Source organism: Psilocybe cubensis, chromosome 10 (genome assembly GCF_017499595.1).
Source record: "Psilocybe cubensis strain MGC-MH-2018 chromosome 10, whole genome shotgun sequence".
Lineage (NCBI taxonomy): Eukaryota > Fungi > Basidiomycota > Agaricomycetes > Agaricales > Agrocybaceae > Psilocybe > Psilocybe cubensis.
This window is the reverse complement of record NC_063008.1, coordinates 775,539-793,064: the sequence shown is the minus strand read 5'-3', so window position 1 is coordinate 793,064 and position 17,526 is coordinate 775,539. Positions and strand designations below refer to the sequence as shown.

At 44.7% G+C, this 17,526-nt stretch overlaps 5 protein-coding genes across 5 annotated transcripts; 4 read left to right on the top strand and 1 right to left on the bottom strand.

Annotated features, from left to right (window-relative positions):
- On the top strand, window positions 1-3,232 carry JR316_0010556 (Caseinolytic peptidase B protein-like protein; the record flags this gene model as incomplete). Its single annotated transcript, XM_047896223.1, has 13 exons — window positions 1-101; window positions 157-617; window positions 652-742; window positions 817-1,388; window positions 1,456-1,518; window positions 1,597-2,028; window positions 2,102-2,121; window positions 2,197-2,343; window positions 2,418-2,675; window positions 2,738-2,825; window positions 2,884-3,007; window positions 3,063-3,133; window positions 3,189-3,232. 13 exons carry the CDS (start codon window positions 1-3, stop codon window positions 3,230-3,232), a joined length of 2,472 nt encoding a protein of 823 aa, XP_047744268.1.
- A 1,326-nt stretch (window positions 3,233-4,558) lies between these two features.
- On the top strand, window positions 4,559-4,959 carry JR316_0010555 (uncharacterized protein; the record flags this gene model as incomplete). The annotated part of the gene is made up of 2 exons (XM_047896222.1): window positions 4,559-4,596; window positions 4,686-4,959. The coding sequence occupies 2 exons, from the start codon at window positions 4,559-4,561 to the stop codon at window positions 4,957-4,959; spliced, it is 312 nt and encodes a 103-aa protein (XP_047744267.1).
- A 1,265-nt stretch (window positions 4,960-6,224) lies between these two features.
- On the bottom strand, window positions 6,225-7,554 carry JR316_0010554 (uncharacterized protein; the record flags this gene model as incomplete). Its single annotated transcript, XM_047896221.1, has 2 exons — window positions 6,225-7,273; window positions 7,356-7,554. The coding sequence occupies 2 exons, from the start codon at window positions 7,552-7,554 to the stop codon at window positions 6,225-6,227; spliced, it is 1,248 nt and encodes a 415-aa protein (XP_047744266.1).
- Window positions 7,555-12,224: 4,670 nt separating this feature from the next.
- JR316_0010553 (Mitochondrial chaperone BCS1) lies at window positions 12,225-14,590 on the top strand (the record flags this gene model as incomplete). The annotated part of the gene is made up of 8 exons (XM_047896220.1): window positions 12,225-12,477; window positions 12,546-12,610; window positions 12,671-12,942; window positions 12,997-13,102; window positions 13,164-13,374; window positions 13,439-13,562; window positions 13,623-13,893; window positions 13,949-14,590. 8 exons carry the CDS (start codon window positions 12,225-12,227, stop codon window positions 14,588-14,590), a joined length of 1,944 nt encoding a protein of 647 aa, XP_047744265.1.
- Window positions 14,591-15,216: 626 nt separating this feature from the next.
- Window positions 15,217-17,433, top strand: JR316_0010552 (Mitochondrial chaperone BCS1; the record flags this gene model as incomplete). Its single annotated transcript, XM_047896219.1, has 8 exons — window positions 15,217-15,454; window positions 15,530-15,594; window positions 15,654-15,934; window positions 15,997-16,102; window positions 16,163-16,382; window positions 16,448-16,467; window positions 16,530-16,579; window positions 16,644-17,433. 8 exons carry the CDS (start codon window positions 15,217-15,219, stop codon window positions 17,431-17,433), a joined length of 1,770 nt encoding a protein of 589 aa, XP_047744264.1.
- Window positions 17,434-17,526: the final 93 nt, after the last annotated feature.

The following is a 17,526-nucleotide window of genomic DNA, read 5'->3' as shown; positions in this document are numbered from 1 at the left end:
ATGGAGTCGAAAGTCACCCCACCTGATGCCCAATTGGCAGTCTCTGGAGGCCGCAGTCTCTGTAAACTTCTCGTAGAAAATGAACACGAACGTGTTCGTCAGTAAGTATATCTTCCAAGTGCACATATACATCAAATCCAACATAATTTAACACAGATTGCTCGAGATATCACCCGACCTCATCAACACCCGCCACCCACTCGGCTGGGCACCCCTCCACACTGCCACGCTCAACTGCGACCCAGAGCTCCTCGCGTTTATCCTCTCCCTCCCCGGGCTCGACGTCTCGGTAAAAGACCAATCAACGTTCAACACCTCGTCCTCCGACGCAGATATACAGTGCCGCAAAGAAGAATTATGCCCAAAGATTGTCGGTACAGAGTCCACGACCGGCGCGAGCGCGCTGCACTTTGCATGCATGCGCGGGGACGCTGCCGTGCTCGATCTGTATATTGGGTCGACAACGGATATTTCTAAGGGGTTTGATTGGCAGGACGAGAAAAAGAGACTCCCGAGGGAGTATTTTGATTTGGCCAGGGTTGATATAGAGGTAGTAAGAGCATACCATGAGGCGACCGTCCAGTGGAGGATGCGATACCGCTCGCTTGAGAGAAAAGGTACGATTTCTCAATTTTGACATGATTTTCTCAGTTGGATCGAGGACTCAAATATACGTGATATATGTAGATAGCGCAGCGCTCTGCAGGGCAATTTGCGAGCGCGATTTAGAATACTGTAAAGAGTGAGTTGCCTTTCAAAACCCCTCCACCGACGCATCTCACCGGCGCTTCGTTCTATACGAACCCTCTTCTTCAGGATTATCAACTCAAACAAGAGTCTCGCCATTACAAGGAGCCGTGGCATATACGGCCGAATCTCGTCAATCATTAAGTCCCTCAAACCGGCCTCTATAGATCTACACAGTATCACCTCCGCCAATCCGTACTCCGATGACGATAGCCAACCTCTCCACCTCGCTTGTCTCGTGGGCGAGATGAGCGTTGTTGAGCTGATCCTGCAGGCAGGCGGAGATTGGGAAAGAAAGGACGACAATAACATGCTTCCCGAGGAATACGTGAAGGTGCATGGTAGTGTCCACATGGAAGAGTTTAGAGCGCTATGTGCTGAGGAGAAGGAGAGAAGGGACAAGAAGGTGCAGCAGCGCAAGGCGGAGGAGGCGAAGGAAAAGGAGGCAAAAGAAAAAGAGGAAAAGAGAAAATTGGACGAACAGCTTGAGGCTTTGGTGTGTATGGGAGAGCTTATGGATGATTTACAACATGAGAGAGAGCGGGACTTGGAGGGTCTGTCAGATGAGAAGGCAAGGAAGCGCGCGGAGCGTGCCTCCAAAGCTCAGAAACGCTGTAACAAGGCTGAGCGGAAGAAGACTGGTATGTTTGCGTTTCCAATACTCATATTCAGAGGTTATCACATAATATTAACCCGTCTTATTTCCAGCAAAGGCAGAGAAAGAAAAAAAGCGAAAGCAAATCGCGGAGGACAAATACCGCATGCGACATCGTAAGCAGATTGACTCTCCATATATATGTGCCTATCACGGACTAATAAATTGTAAAACCGCTTCATCCCTCTCTCTAGTCGAGATAGAGAGATCTATAGGTGCAAATGTGGTAGGACAGCGGGGGCCCATCCGAAGTATAGCTTCGGCCTTACGATTGCGGGAGAACGGGTGGGTCGACCCCGAGCGTCCGCTGGTCCTGATGTTTCTAGGGAGCTCAGGGATTGGCAAGACGGAAATTGCAAAGCGCATTGCGCTATATCTGCACAACGACGCATTGAAGACAGCGGTTAGGGATAAGGCTAATGGTAGATCGTCAAGGGATAATGATTCCGAGAGTGGTGATGATAGCGATGAAGATGGGAACAACAATAGAGACGCTTCAAAAGACGGTGGGAAGGAGGGGAAGAAGGAGAGGAAGATCACACTTAGGGATATTGAGAAGTCAGGAACGTTTGTGCGCATTGACATGTCGGAGTACCAACATAGCCACACAGTGGCCAACTTAACAGGTAAGCTCTCCTCCCTTGTTTCATGCCCTCTCAGATCCAATTCTGATTAAATAAAATTCCGCGTCACTCACAGGATCTCCCAAGGGCTATGTCGTACGTTCCAGTCTCTCAGTCCTTTTCTCCTCGTTTTCCACGCTAATTTCATGTCCCTATTCCAATGCATGACAGGGTTACGAAGGTGGAGGCAACCTAACAAACCAGCTAAGAAAAAATCCCCGGGCCGTCGTCCTCTTTGATGAGATCGAGAAAGCTCATCCGGATGTGCTGACCGTGTTCCTCCAGCTCTTCGACGACGCGCGAATTACTGATCCAAAGGTATGTATGCTTCATGATCTTATAGGTATTAATGCACATATGGCTAACATACTATCTATCATGTGTTTGTACAGCATGGTACAATCCACTGCCCTGACGCTGTCTTCATTATGACGTCTAACCTAGGGTCGGAAGAGATCCGCCAGGCCGCGCCTGGTCTACACAAACTGGTTGAACGCACCGAGGCCGTGGACATGCACACACAGTACCTCAATGGGATAGCCAACTTCAACAAAACACTGTACCCCGTGCTCAAGAAGACGTTGAAGCGGGATGAATTCCTTGGTCGAATCAACCAGATGGTGGTATTTCTTCCGTTTACAGAGAACGAGGTTAGTCGGCTGAGCAAAAATACCATTTTTTGGGGAGTATTGACTGTTTCGATCGATTTTAGATTCGGAAGATAGTGAGAGTTGAACTGGATAAATGGAAAAAACGTGCTCACGAGCACCATGGTATCCGTCTCTCGTGGACACCTGAAGGTACCAATTTTTTGCCAGTCAGTAAAACTCATTTTTCAGTAATCTTTTATAACTGCAGTTATTGCTAAGCTAGCTCAAGGCTATGATGAGAACTACGGGGCACGTTCCGTGTCAAATGAAGTAAAATCATGTGCGATCCAGGTAATAGCTGAATCCCAAATTCGAGGAAATATCAAAAAGAAGTACAGACCTTCAGTATTAAAAAATTTTATCAGGGCTGACTTTTGTTCGCCATAGCTGTAACGTCCGACTGGTTATAAACGACACTGGTAACATAGATCTACGGAGAGAAGATCAACATGTAGCAGGTATGTGCAACCTTCAAGTCCTTGTGCTGTCATGAATCTGATAAAATCCTTGCAGCGCCACCCTCTGATAGTATTTCTGCTGGAGATACAGCTGCTTAGGCATTCTGAAAGACACATGAATGGACGAGATTAGTTATTTACATAGTTTCATTAAGACCAGATCGTCTATGCCTGTATCATTACCAGTTTAGGTTGCTCATCATTGTATTAATCGAAGGAATTGAAAAAGCGTCCATGGCTTAGAGGCTTGCCAAAAGGATATTGAATATTTTATAGGTAAATTATCAGATTGTGGGCAATGCCGCATACTTGACCGCGGCTCTGAACTATTGAATTCTCCATCGGATCGCGTCTCGGTATACACGATCACATATATGTCATGTGACTAATACACGGGCGCGGTTCTGATTTTGAAACAGCGACTACAAGTCCCGCGATGGGCCATTGTCCTGCTTTTGTGTTTTACAAGTTACGAGTGTGCCCCTTCTCTTTAATCTTCCATCGCTGAGTTGGTTCTTCATTCTGGTTTCCCGTCATCCTCTACTTTCTGTCGTTACAGCTCCCTGCTTTTACGATCTTCTTATTTGACACATCCTTGTGAGTCACGACATGTTAAGACCCTTGCTCAACTCACGCGCGCTCATTCCCCTCATTCCCCATTTTTGTGACACCACTAGGGTAAACTTCCAATCTGGCATCTTTTCTAGGTGTTAAAGAATCGATACATCGGTTTCCAACGTAGAAATACCCCAAATTGAACCTTTTTTATTCTCATGCCGAAGACACGCAACATTTCTTGGACGAGAGTCAATGCTCACGAAACGTTTAACACTGCCCAATCACGCAAAGATTCATGGTCAAAAAGAGAATCGTACCCCCCTTCCGCAGCAAATACACCTAATTTATGTCAAAAACATGCGTGGATGTTTGATGTTAGTTGTTCAAATTGTAAAGTAAGCCACTCTCCTTATGGTGATTCATATCCCGCCTCTATTATGGCATTTCTGACGCATAGTTAGCTGCGAGGCTCAGAAGATGGTATCGGCTCATCGTCAAAGCCAAAGAGTGGCTTATGTATCTCTGCGATTACGAACCAGGCCCAAGTTACTTCTGCTGCAGCTGGGCAGGCGCGGAGTTCTTGTTTATTGTTAGCTCATTCTAACGGTCAAGGTCCATCGAAACTGCAGCCTCAGTTGCCTTTTAGACATACTAAAGAAAGTCCAGGAGAATATCCATCGCCAAATAAGGTACCCTCTATGATGGATGGAATAGCCTCGAATACGTTGACGCCCGTCGATTATGAAGCAGATAATGGTAATGAATGTAGGCTTGACCCCCCTGCCAGCTCGAGCATTGTGTCTGCCAGTATCAAGCGGATTTGTAGAACGATAGGTGGGCTCAAAAAAGCTTTGAATTGTCCCCACCATGGAACAGAGTACGATGATGCTTGTGCTCACTGCCAGGTATTTACCATGTCATTCTTACACTGGATATATAATATTCACCATTATAATTGCAAATTTTGACTGGCCTATCTTTGTCAATAGTTCAGAAAAACGGTCAACACTCCAACACTATTCATGAGAGTGGCACCTCACGCAGGTCACCAAACTACGCTTACCGAGACATCCGAACAGGCAGAATCATTGCCCATCGAAGCAAGACTGGATCAGTCAACTGAAAATGAAATATCTATGAGCCCGCAATTAATAACTACTTCAAGCGCATCGAAAGGGAAGGAGAAAGAATGGTCTGCCTCTATCGAGACAGTACGAGGCAAGGAAAATGTACCCGTCACTTTGGGTCCCCTGATCCGAGATCTTTGAATTGCACTGCAAGACGAATCATTTATAAAATGGATTTCTCCCAAGGTGAGGTTCCCAACAGGAACTCGTAGGATATTTGGAACAATCTCCAGTTCGAAATCAACCAAGACGATTCAATTTCCACTATTGGCCTCAAACACAGCGCTCCTTGTATAGTGCTAGCAACCAAATTATTTCATGTTAAAACTTTTAATGTAACCAATAGCCAGTCCTCTGCCGCACGGCTTTCAAATGTGCGGTAAAGAAGCATATCTTGTTCAGCAATGCATGCGTGATCCCGGGCCAATACCGCTATATACCTTTTCAAAAAATTTCAACAAGAGTTTGTGCTCATTCCAAAGCATTGTAAACTCTGGACAGCATCACGTACATAAAATCTGGCATAAGAATATCATCAATCAACATCAACGTTTTGAAACGTGAATATTCCCTATCTCCGACAGCCTAGAGGCCAAAAGCCTTGAGACTGTCGATTTGAATATTCTAAGTGAAGATATGGTATTGTGCAATTTGTCCACATCCTAGAAACATTGCTTATGTGATGTCAAGTAGATTGGGATCATCCTTGGTGGGCTTCGTCGTATAGTAAATCTACTTGTCTGGGACGAGACCCTGTGACCCCATGGGTCCTACAGAGCTAACGAAGCTGTTTATACGCCTGTCTTCCATCACGTACAAAGTATATGAGAGAAGGCTACCGTCGTCACCTGCCTCATATCCATGATTGGCATGTTGGCTCAACCAGCATGCAGTGGTAGATAAAAGGTTAGTAATGGACTAAATTGTAAATACTTACCGGGCATCTTTCTCAAATTTAACCGCGTCCTAGTCATTTGATAGTACTGTCCGTAATTGCGACAGCTACAGAAGGCGTATGATCTACAAGTTCAACAAGGAAGTCTAAAGATATATCTACTTTGCTTGTCAGCCAGAAAAGCTTCTTTCCGATGTGGAGCCGACATGCTAACAGAGATGGAAAATGTCGGGTAAAATCGCATACTCCTGCGCTATCATTTCATGACCAATACAAAGCAAAAGAAAGTACAAGAAAGTACACGATGGTTTTTAGTAAGGGATAGAATGAGCATACTGTACATCAACAAGCACAACACCGTTAGTACAACACAAGAAACTGCCAAACCAGAAGGAAAAGCGGAGGCAGGTCCTCTATCTGCCAAAAAAAGAGCAAAGTAAACGCCACACAAAAGAAGATAATAGTACAGAGATCCAAAAGACACAGAGGAGAAAGGATACGAGGCGGCGTACTATACCTCGCTCCCTTCGCTACCCGTCGCCATACTTGCCAAACTTCCTCTTTGCGCGGCTTTTCGCTTCCCCACGTGCGCATCTCCCACGCCTGAACCATAATCAGGCGGCATGACTACAACATCGGCCACGCCAACCTCAAGATGTGGCAATGGATGCTCGTCGTCGTCGCCCATAACTGACAATGGATGAGAAATTATTGGTGGAGACGGAGATGTGGAAGCTCCGGGAGCGCCTGTTGAGCTTGATGCTGATGATAAAATTGCCGAACTCGAGGTTGACAAGCTGCTCGAGGGCGGAGAAGGCATGGCAATCAGAACAGCTACACGCATCGTATGTGGTCCCTTTAGTTCGAGCTTCTCATTCGCAGTTGCGTCACCACTGTTAGGCCCTGGAAGGTTGGCGTTTGAGCCTGCATTTGATCCTGCAAGCGGGCCAGGTAGGGGCGAAGTTGGGTTGGGTGTTGGGTTAAGCATGCGCACTACACGGGATAGGATTGCACGAGGCCGTGATGTTGGTGTCCGAACTGAGGTCGGCGGGGTTGGGACAGCAACAGCGGCGGAGGATGCGTTAGTAGGAGTACCTGCGTTTGCCTCGACATCCCGTTGCATTCCAACTGGCGTAGACGGCTGTTGAGCGGCTGTGCTGTGTAGGCTACCAACGGATGGGATCGTAGCCAAACCAGATGGCGACGGCGATGACGTAGGCAGCGTAGTCGACGATAGATAACTGACAGCGATAGGCTTGATGGTATCCCACTCCTTCGAATGCTCAGCTTTCCATGTATCATTGATCCTTTGACTTCCGGCCCCATGAGCACCATACGAGACAACATCGCCCTTCCCGTCGATGTATGCCTCCCAAAGCATCGGCTTCTTACTCAAGTCCACTTTTACAGGACGTGTAGGGGGTGCGGGAGGCACCCATGTCCCATTCCTGATAGCCTCTTCCACCATGAGCCTATGCCTCCGACGAAGCACGAAAGAGCGTATGACGATAGCGGCAGATACAGAGAGGAGGAGGACGAGTGTCGCCAAGAATGTGTATACTAGATTTTAATAAAAATAAGCATCATGAATAACAGAAAAATAGAGGATTCTCCGTGGGATGGGTACCACGAAAAGACGCACAGTATAGAGAAGCTGAGGTTGCGATGGACGCATTGGTGGCGTTACTGTCGGTCGAGGGTCCTGATGAATGAGAAGATGGAAATGGACTGGGCGTCGAGGTAGAGGAGGAAAAAGTTGAAGAAGTTGAGAACGAAGAAGAAAAAGACGTCGACGAAAAGGATTGGGACTCTGATGAAGCCGTCGAGTTACTTGACGACATGTTGTCGATTAAAATGATATAATGTCGTTATAGAGCTTGGTATATTGGGCGACTTGGCGGCACTACCTTCTACCCACAATACAATGAGGCAAAAGACAGAAAAGATGAGAGGGGAATCCGCCTTGTAGGGACCTAAGACAAAATAAAAAGAAGCAATGGTGGAGAGAAACAAGGAGCTACACGGGCAGCGGAGAGCCGGGGGGATGGAAACAAAAGATCACACTAGTTAAGGCGTGGGGATCTCGTGCCCAAACCGTGGTTAACTGGTGGCCTTAAAAATATGTCGTGTCTGTCACCCTGGACTGTAGTTGATTTCAAGGAGGAATTTTGCCCGTAAATGGATCCGAAGCAGTGCCCTCTCAGAGGTTTCGAGGCGATATTTATATCGTGGGTGCCGACGGACTATTTGTGACGATTATCCGGAATTGCCGTTCGACCTCCGTTGTGCCTCGAAAATGCTGATTGTTGACTGCGGAAAGCTATATGAGTAAAGGAGGTAATCCTATCTTTATGCAGGTAGAAGATTTGGATGCGAGCTCTGTAGAAGGATTGCTCCAATGACTGCGTAGCGGAATCTGTATTAGGCTTTGTGCTAGTATTCGTGATCGTGAACGTGGACGTGTCGGCGGCGTAAGGTTGTTAGCGAAGCTTGCTTAGAGTGATGATGATCTAGCGATGGTCAATCTTGATATCGAAAGCAGTGAACGATGTGTGATGTTGGATGGGCTCAAGGGTCAAGAAAACAGCTTTTAAACGACGACAAACAGTTGTAGGTGATGTCTGAATATCAAATTACATAGAAAGGGTAGAGAGAAAGCTCTTATCATACCTGAGCGTTTAATCCACCAGAATTACACTCCACTTGACCCGCAGTCCACAGGCTGTCGCGTATAAGGTATGGCCAAAGCGTGCTCCAAGCGCCACAATCAGACACCAGCTCCTCGTAGGTGCCTATTGGTAATGTAGCTCCTGAACTTCAAGCTTAGAGGAATGGGGGGTCGAGGGACAAGAGGGAGACGACAACAACCGAAGAACAAAAGATTCAACGGAGGCGTCAGTCATAACCACCACCACGCTATCGCGGGGGGAATGCACCCGTGTTTGGATAACCGGAGTGTCTTGCCGGCTCGGCAAAGTGGCTATACCAATTACCAAGCCAACGCGCAGACATGCCGGTTAACGTTTCCCGGCATTACACTAAGCTGCACCATCCTGCACCCAAAAAGTGTCGAGAGAAAAGTTGGCTATATAGCCTCAGCTGCTTTTTCAATTCTTTCATTACTTCCTATATTTTGTATCCTCTTAGAGCAAGCTACGAAATATATATACTTGATTACTAAATCAACAGTCGATGACACAGATACTATTCAATCTTCAAAGTGAGGACTCGCTCCGACCCGATCGAATATATCACAAGCAAGATACATACCAAGGATACTGACCTACCGAAGATGAAATGCTCTTTCAAAGCAGTATTATACTGCATTTAAATTCCGCATGTGTGATTATGAGTGCCAAATAAATTGCCGACGCAATTATGTTATGTTCCATTGACATGACGAATGTACAATATCACACGTCGGGATATTCAGAATATGAAGTTCCCACGAAGTGGGTAATCGAACGTTACAAAATATTTGAAATATAATAAGGTTTTAAATGATGCAACACGCTTTAAATAAAAAAGAAATACATATGTTAACTAAGATTGTAGTTACATGGCAACATCCAAATCTTTAAAGAATGTTGTGATAAATTTTATACATAAAGTACATTTCAAGAATGACTTGTATATTAAATCTGAATCATCCTCTTTGAGACCAAGATATTTTATATCAAAGTTGTCCTTGAAAGGAACTTTGTATTTTAAATCCATTGTAACTTTTGAATGCCTCCTGAATGTCGAAAAAAATTTAAAGTACAAAGGTCCTTTGTGGGCTCGCTTAGACATAGCATGTTTTGCACCATCTGTTGTTCATAGACATTTGAAATACAATACTCCCTTACATGCTGCCACATATATTGAGTTTGTTACTACTTACAAAGGTCCTTTATATTTTAAATATACAGGAACCTAATATCAGTACTTTGTATGTTATAACATATCTCAAATATGTTGTTCCAATATATTCTGCGCCCGCTCATTGCCCATTGAGTGCCCAACAGTCGCCCACTATAACAGCCACTGCGTGCCCACCTACATCTGGCATTGAACACCATTTTGCAGGCATCAATTCTACAAGCATGTTCAATGCCCGCAAAAGAGATCTAGGTGGGCACGCAGTGGCTGTTATAGTGGGCGACTGTTGGGCACTCAATGGGCAATGAGCGGGCGCAGAATATATTGGAACAACATATTTGAGATATGTTATAACATACAAAGTACTGATATTAGGTTCCTGTATATTTAAAATATAAAGGACCTTTGTAAGTAGTAACAAACTCAATATATGTGGCAGCATGTAAGGGAGTATTGTATTTCAAATGTCTATGAACAACAGATGGTGCAAAACATGCTATGTCTAAGCGCGCCCACAAAGGACCTTTGTACTTTAAATTTTTTTCGACATTCACGAGGCATTCAAAAGTTACAATGGATTTAAAATACAAAGTTCCTTTCAAGGACAACTTTGATATAAAATATCTTGGTCTCAAAGAGGATGATTCAGATTTAATATACAAGTCATTCTTGAAATGTACTTTATGTATAAAATTTATCACAACATTCTTTAAAGATTTGGATGTTGCCATGTAACTACAATCTTAGTTAACATATGTATTTCTTTTGTATTTAAAGCGTGTTGCATCATTTAAAACCTTATTATATTTCAAATATTTTGTAACGTTCGATTACCCACTTCGTGGGAACTTCATATTCTGAATATCCCAACGTGTCAGTAACTTTTATCTAGTTGAGCAACCTCCTTCTCTTCTCTCAAAGCTACATATAACAACAGAAACAACATACCATCAGCCGAGGCTGCTACTCTGACGACGTCAATCAATCAGCCGAGCATACTGGTGTCGATAATGCGACATCTTCCCATCTTCGCATTTTTAGAGAGCTATGTATAAAAATGTCGTTTTACCTTGGGTAAAATCATGACTCAATGATCTAGTCTAGATTTTGACTCTCAGAGTAAATCAGAACAAATGCATAAGACTCGCGTATACATAATGAATTACAACAAACACACACACAGATTAAGTTTCTCTCTTACTCTTGGGTGAGCGTTAAAGCACTTGGTCGCTGTTGCAATGAGCGCCGGGCAAAAAATTACCCCTTGCTGCGCATATGATCGATGTCAGGGGTTGAAGCAGCAATGACAGGTATGACATATAACTGGATGTATAGATGGCTATCTCAAAAATAGAGGTGGAAGACACCTATCAAAGGGTGCATCTTCACAGGTTCTCACATTGTTTATTTTTGTCGAGCGAACAAATGGACGTAGATGGAATAATTACAGTATGTCTGATTCTTCTTTTAGTAGAGTCTTTTAAAATTAACGCTACTCTCATGTGTTCTCTCAGTTTCTGACTTCTAACTTTATACCTCATTGCATTCCACACACCGGAACATTTGTAGGGAAACAGACACTCCGCCTACCAACTTGTTCGGTGACCATTTCTCGAGAACTGCGCCGGAAAGTCCTGCTGTCAATGTGAATAACTTAAACTATTCTGGGACATGACGGTATATAAAGGTTTCGCTGAGTGGCGAGACTACGAGTGGTTAGCTGGAGTAAATCCAACAAGTATTCCAGTGATGTCTACGCTAGCGTTTATCTTGGCTCACTCCCAACTCACGAAGTTGTTTATTTGCTAATTTTTCAATACATAAAACTTAAAGTTGCATACTTTTCCATGAATCTACCTTTTCTACTTCTCCCCAAGCACACACATCGTTCGTCAGGCTATGTAGTTCGCCAGTGTGTCCGAGAACTCATACCTTTCTAATTTCTCAGCGTACAGGCCCCTTTCTCTACGTCAGGAGCCAACTAGGTTGGGTTACGTAACAGTGTTTACGTCATATGTCATCCCGACAACAGCTCGGCTTGACTCAGCAGCATCATCGACTATTTGCTTGCTACGTGGAAGGATACAACTTCGCAGTGGGCCTCTGTATGCGCCATTGGCCATTTACGCGCTTCTGTATGCCCCGAATCCCGATAACTAAGGAAGCCATCATGGATTCATACCCGCAGCTTTGACCCAGATATAGACATGAATGACGATGTGCCGCCCTATATACGCTGTGTACACCACTTTGCGTCACCTTACTCTGTATTCTTCAACGCAGTCAAAAATTGATCTGCGGGAACACAAACCTTGTAGTCTGCTATTTCACATCGACTGGAAAACAAATCTGGCAAGCAGGAGCGTGTGTAACACTCGTTGGGGTTGGATTCGATACTGTCGGCCCATAGGTGTGTTGAAGCACTACTTCATTTTCAATGTATCTCACTTCGCATGATCCTGATCGATTATCATGAGAAATAGTTGAAGTGAGTCATCATCGGATGCGTCAGCTTTCCCACTGCTGCGCTCTTATCAAACTGGATTCTGCAAGGAGACTTCTACCCATCCTTACAATTCAAAATTGTTAAGGAAGAAGAAACCAAAACTTCACGCCCCCCTCCTACCTCTCTGAAAGATACTGTCTACTCATGTCCTTCGACGTTGCCGACACCTCTGGACAGTCATGGTTTGGCCCTGGTCAGGGTTTAACTCGCATTTTTGGCTTTTCATTCATAGCATCGCTCCTTCAAGGGATGGGCACAAAGCTGGAATCGATCGGAAATGCTGCAGGAGGATCAAACTCGTATTTTGGAAATAGTATGAAATTGTTCTTATTGGGAACCATCATTGAAAGTGGTCGGAGGTTTTTCTCATGGGCAATGGAAAGATTCAAACCGTTCCGTGAGTGGCGTCTCAAAATATGTCGTCATTGACATAGCTCCTTCACTGATACCTCATATACTGTACAGAATACTCAATTACCGCACATTTTTCCGAAGGTGACCCTGCCTACGACTGGATCATATTGTTTCTGGTGCGTTGCATCATACTTGTCTCGAACATCGTCGCGTATTCTCATCCTTCTTCAATGTAGACTGAGGAAAAAGTGTGGACACGCTCGAGACAGTTTCAAGTCAATGCCGCATCTTCTCTTCGACAATGGACGGTCAACTTGGCGTCTAACCCCAAGCCGGGTGGGCACGTCGATGAACACGCAGAGTACGTCCCAACATATGACGAACCACAGCTGTTTCGATGGAGGGGATACTGGGCCGAAATCAGGAGGAGTGGATCACAAAAAAATCAAGCAAATTATAATGCTTTTATCATGGATGGAAGTGGGTCTTTGGGAAAGCTGTCATTGACGTACGTATTCTATTGCCAACATTGCAACCGAAATCGCTTCATATGCAACTTTAGGCTATATACTCGCGATATGAGCGCGTTGTCTGCATTGGTCGATGATGCGCGAAAGAAATATATGGCCACTAGTAGACCACATGTCATTGTGCATAGCGCTGACCAGGTAGGGTCAACTTTCTCCAAACTTCATGTCATTAACGTTGTACTTACGCTTTGACGCGAAGGCAATGCTATCTAATCATCGAGGCGGCGCATGGCGCAACGCGAAACGCAAGAACCGTAGACCACTCAGTTCAATCATCCTGCAGGAAGGTGTTATAAGTTCCCTTGTTAAGGACGCTCGGGAATTTATCAAATCGGAGGCTTGGTACATAAAGGCAGGTATTCCTCATCGAAGAGGATATCTTCTATATGGTCCCCCAGGAACAGGAAAAAGTAAGGTTTCTCCACCATTGCTGATGGTCAGCATTCATTGATTCGAGCCTCGATCTATCTCTAGCATCAACAATATACGCGGTCGTCAGTAGGAATGTCGTTGATGCGTTTTGTGAGTGTCTAACAATAGTTTTACAGGCTGGAGAATTGGGTCTCGAGATATATTCTCTTGCGCTTTCGTCAAACATGTAAGTTTCTTCGACTTTTTTCTCCATTATCTCCTATCTTGTCCTCATCGATGTGGATAGGCTTGATGATGCAATGCTGGCACGATTGGTATCATCAATACCAAAACAAGCCATAATCCTTATTGAAGATATCGATTGCGCATTTCCTTCTCGCGAAGATCAGGAGAATGAGGAATCGTCGATGCGTGGTATGATGATGGGAATGAACATGATGGGGATGAATAGACGCGCTATGAACATGGCAAGACCCGGATCCGCCGTGACTCTCTCGGGGCTCCTTAACGTTCTCGATGGTGTTGGAAGTGAGGAAGGGAAACTATTTTTTGCAACGGTATGTTATGCACATCAAGTCTGACAGAAATCCCATGCTAATTGTCGGCTTATAGACAAACTACGTTGAACGACTGGATCAAGCTCTTTTACGTCCTGGACGAATCGACGTGAAAATTCCATATCAGCTTGCAACACAGGAACAAGCTGCTGCATTGTTTGTACGCTTCTACCCAGATGACGAGCTTACCGTGGATGCAGGATTAGATATCGAAAAGAAATCTCTTCCTGACTTTGCGAAGCCATTGGACATACCTGCACTTGCAGAACGTTTTGCATCTTTTGTTCCCCAGCATGAATTTTCCACAGCCGAGTTGCAGGGTTTTCTTCTGTCCTGCAAAAATGATCCCCTTCGTGCAGCAGATGAAGTCGGTGCATGGGTGGAACGAGAGAAAAAGGACAAGTTGGAGCGTTTAAAAAGAGAAGCCGAGGAGAAGGAAAAGAAGGAGGAAAAAAAGGAGGCCCATGAGACCAAGCGTTTGCGAGGCGGGTTAGCGAGACTCGGCGTTTCTGTTGGAGGTCAAGAACCAAAATTTGAAGCTCTGCCTTACCTCAATTCAACGGTTACCCCTCAACATCGTGCTAAAGTTGATGATAAACCTGATGCAAATGGAGCTGCTATGGATCAATACCATGCTGAAGCTTCCACTTCGAAAGTATCTCAGGTGGTTGACCCTAACGGCTCGACTTTGCTGTAGAGTCACTCGTAACCCCCAGTAACCATATCTTGAAGAACTACCGAAAGTAAACGTACCGATTCTGAGGGTTTTATTCACCCTAATGTTACATGTATCCTGCAGCAAAAATGTCTACATTACTACAAATGGACTCCCTTTTCTATTTTGTTCTGTACAAACTTGTCAGGTTTATATTTCACCGATCAGCATTTGATAGATGTACTAATTCCTCTCTAACACTTTTGTGTTCTTGGCTCAGGTCTATTATTTGCAAAGTTGGCATGTTCCGTAAATGTCATTATTATCATATAAAGCTTCGGATCCGACAACTCAACGTGTGATGTACTGCGAATTATCGTAAAGCTATGCGTTCACAGTGAGTCAACCATAACCACTTTCTCTATATTTAGAACACGTATGCAGTTTCCAATGGCCGACTCGACCAAGAATCTGTTATGTACCCGGTAATGCTATGTGCGTACCTCAGCAAACCATGTCTCATGGCATCAATGAGTCACATTTGACAATATCTATAAAACACCTCAACCACGCTTACCGTCTTTTATTTCCACTACACTATCAGTGCTCTCTGGCGCCTACCAATACGACTACAACTTATTACCTACGTGTTTATCGATATCCTTTGCATGAGTTGGCCATCTGTTCCTGGAACCCCGGTTACTACCCCCTACGTAACCGGAAACGATAACCCTTGGTTGTCACTTCTGAATTGGGTGGCAGATTTTTTGGGGCTCTCCTTTCTTGCACCCTTATTTCAGGCCAATTCTCTCGCATTTAACAGCATAAAACTGTTCCTCCTCGGATCTTTGGTAGAAACAGGACGAAGGTTCTTTCGTTGGGTCTATGAAAGGTTCGATTTTTTCCGTGAGTACCCTCAATCGATACTATCTGTTCAATACTGTATCGTGGGACTAATTCCTTTGCTCATTTTCGCATCAGAATACTCTATAACGGCGCAGTTCGATGAAGGGGATCCAGTGTACGACTGGATAATCCTCTTTTTGGTAAGATGGAGATGAATCGAGTATGGGGGAATATCACAGTCACTCATCCTATTTTATAGACTGAAAAGAAGATATGGAAGAGATCTCGGCGATTTCACGTTACCGCAAGATCCAGTAGGCGGAGATGGGGAATTAGTATGGGCCAGAATGGTAATGCAAATCATCATCAGAGTAGCAGCTTTACCTCTGCAGAGTATGTTCCTACATACGATATGGCACAACTGTTTCGATGGAATAGTTACTGGACTGAAACGAGACGGACTCTCCACGAATATCGAGGAGGTCCTGTGTACTCCGCTCCAGGCGATCATGCTCCGGGATCGAGAAAACTTTTTCTTACGTGAGGCATCAGTATTTCTATCCTTTGGCAATTTCTGATATGTAGATGAACCGGTCGATTAGAATTTACACACGTAGCATGTCAGCCTTATCGTCATTCGTTGATGACGCCAGGGAATTATATCAGGAAGTGAGCCAGCCACATGTAATTGTTCATACAATAGAGCAGGTAAGTTTTCTCAAGTTAGAGATTTGGCTCGCAATGAATCAAAGTAACATCAAAATACAGAACAGTCCCTACCTCCACGGTCAAATAATGGGAAATCCGTGGTTAAGCATAAAAAACAAGGCTCGCCGACCAATTAGCAGCATTATTCTTCCAAACGGAATTGTCCAGTCGTTAGTTGACGATGCCAAAGAATTTTTAAGTATGGTGGACTGGTACTCAACAGCCGCCATTCCTCATCGAAGGGGATACTTGCTCCATGGCCCTCCAGGAACAGGAAAAAGTTCGTAATTTGTTTCGTTTCGATAAGGATGTATTCGATGCCTGACCAACAAATACAACTCATAGCATCTACTATCTACGCACTTGTGAGTGACCTACTCTTCAACCAGCGCAGTAGGTTCCAATATCTCATTACATTTTCCAACAGGCAGGAGAACTTGGGCTTGAGATATACTCTCTTTCACTCGCATCTGGACAGTCAGTGACTAATCTGTACACCTTTGCTTTTTAACGTCACTTTGGCTAATTATAATATTTTCAGTGTCGACGATTCCTTCCTTCAACGAGCTGTGTCGTCTATTCCAAACACTGCTATACTCTTGATTGAAGATATCGACTGTGCCTTCACATCCCGAGAAGACGAAGAAGAAGAGGAACTACCTGCCTTTCCAGGGATGGGAGTTAGTAGAACAACAAAATCAGGTGTTACTTTATCTGGGTTGCTCAATGTTCTTGACGGTGTTGGAAGCGAGGAAGGAAAACTGTTCTTTGCCACAACAAACTACATAGAGAGACTGGATCCCGCACTTCTACGCCCTGGGCGTATTGATCGCAAAATCCAATACAAGCTGTCGACGAAGGAACAAGCGGAAGCTCTTTTCCTGCGTTTCTACCCTCCTTCCTATACTCTCACCGCATCTGAGGCTTCAGATTCAAGTATAACGTCCACAGATTCTGACAAGACCGAAAAATCGCCAACTTCCGTGATCATCCAAGTTTCAGACCAAGAAACAAGACTCAAAACTCTCGCATCCGAATTCTCCCTTCACTTTCCCGAACACGAATTCTCGCTTGCTGAGCTTCAAGGGTATCTTTTATCTTGCAAGAAGGAGCCTGAGATAGCTGTGGCTGAGCTCAAGACATGGGTCGAAGAAGAAAGAAAAGAGAAAGAGGAGAGAACAGCTCGAGCAGAGGAAAGAAAGATTAAGATGAAAGACAAGAAGGATATCAAGGAAGCAGCGAAGCTACAAGGATCATTGCAAAGGCTGGGTATATTGGGCAATTCGAGCGAGACTCCCTTTGTCCATGTTAATGGAATATCGGCCGAGTAGGGCGATATGGTAATGGGTGCTCTCGCGAGTCTCGAGTTCCTCAGTTCCATCTGACTGTCGGCACAAATTCAACGCTGAGAAGTAACAGGATCG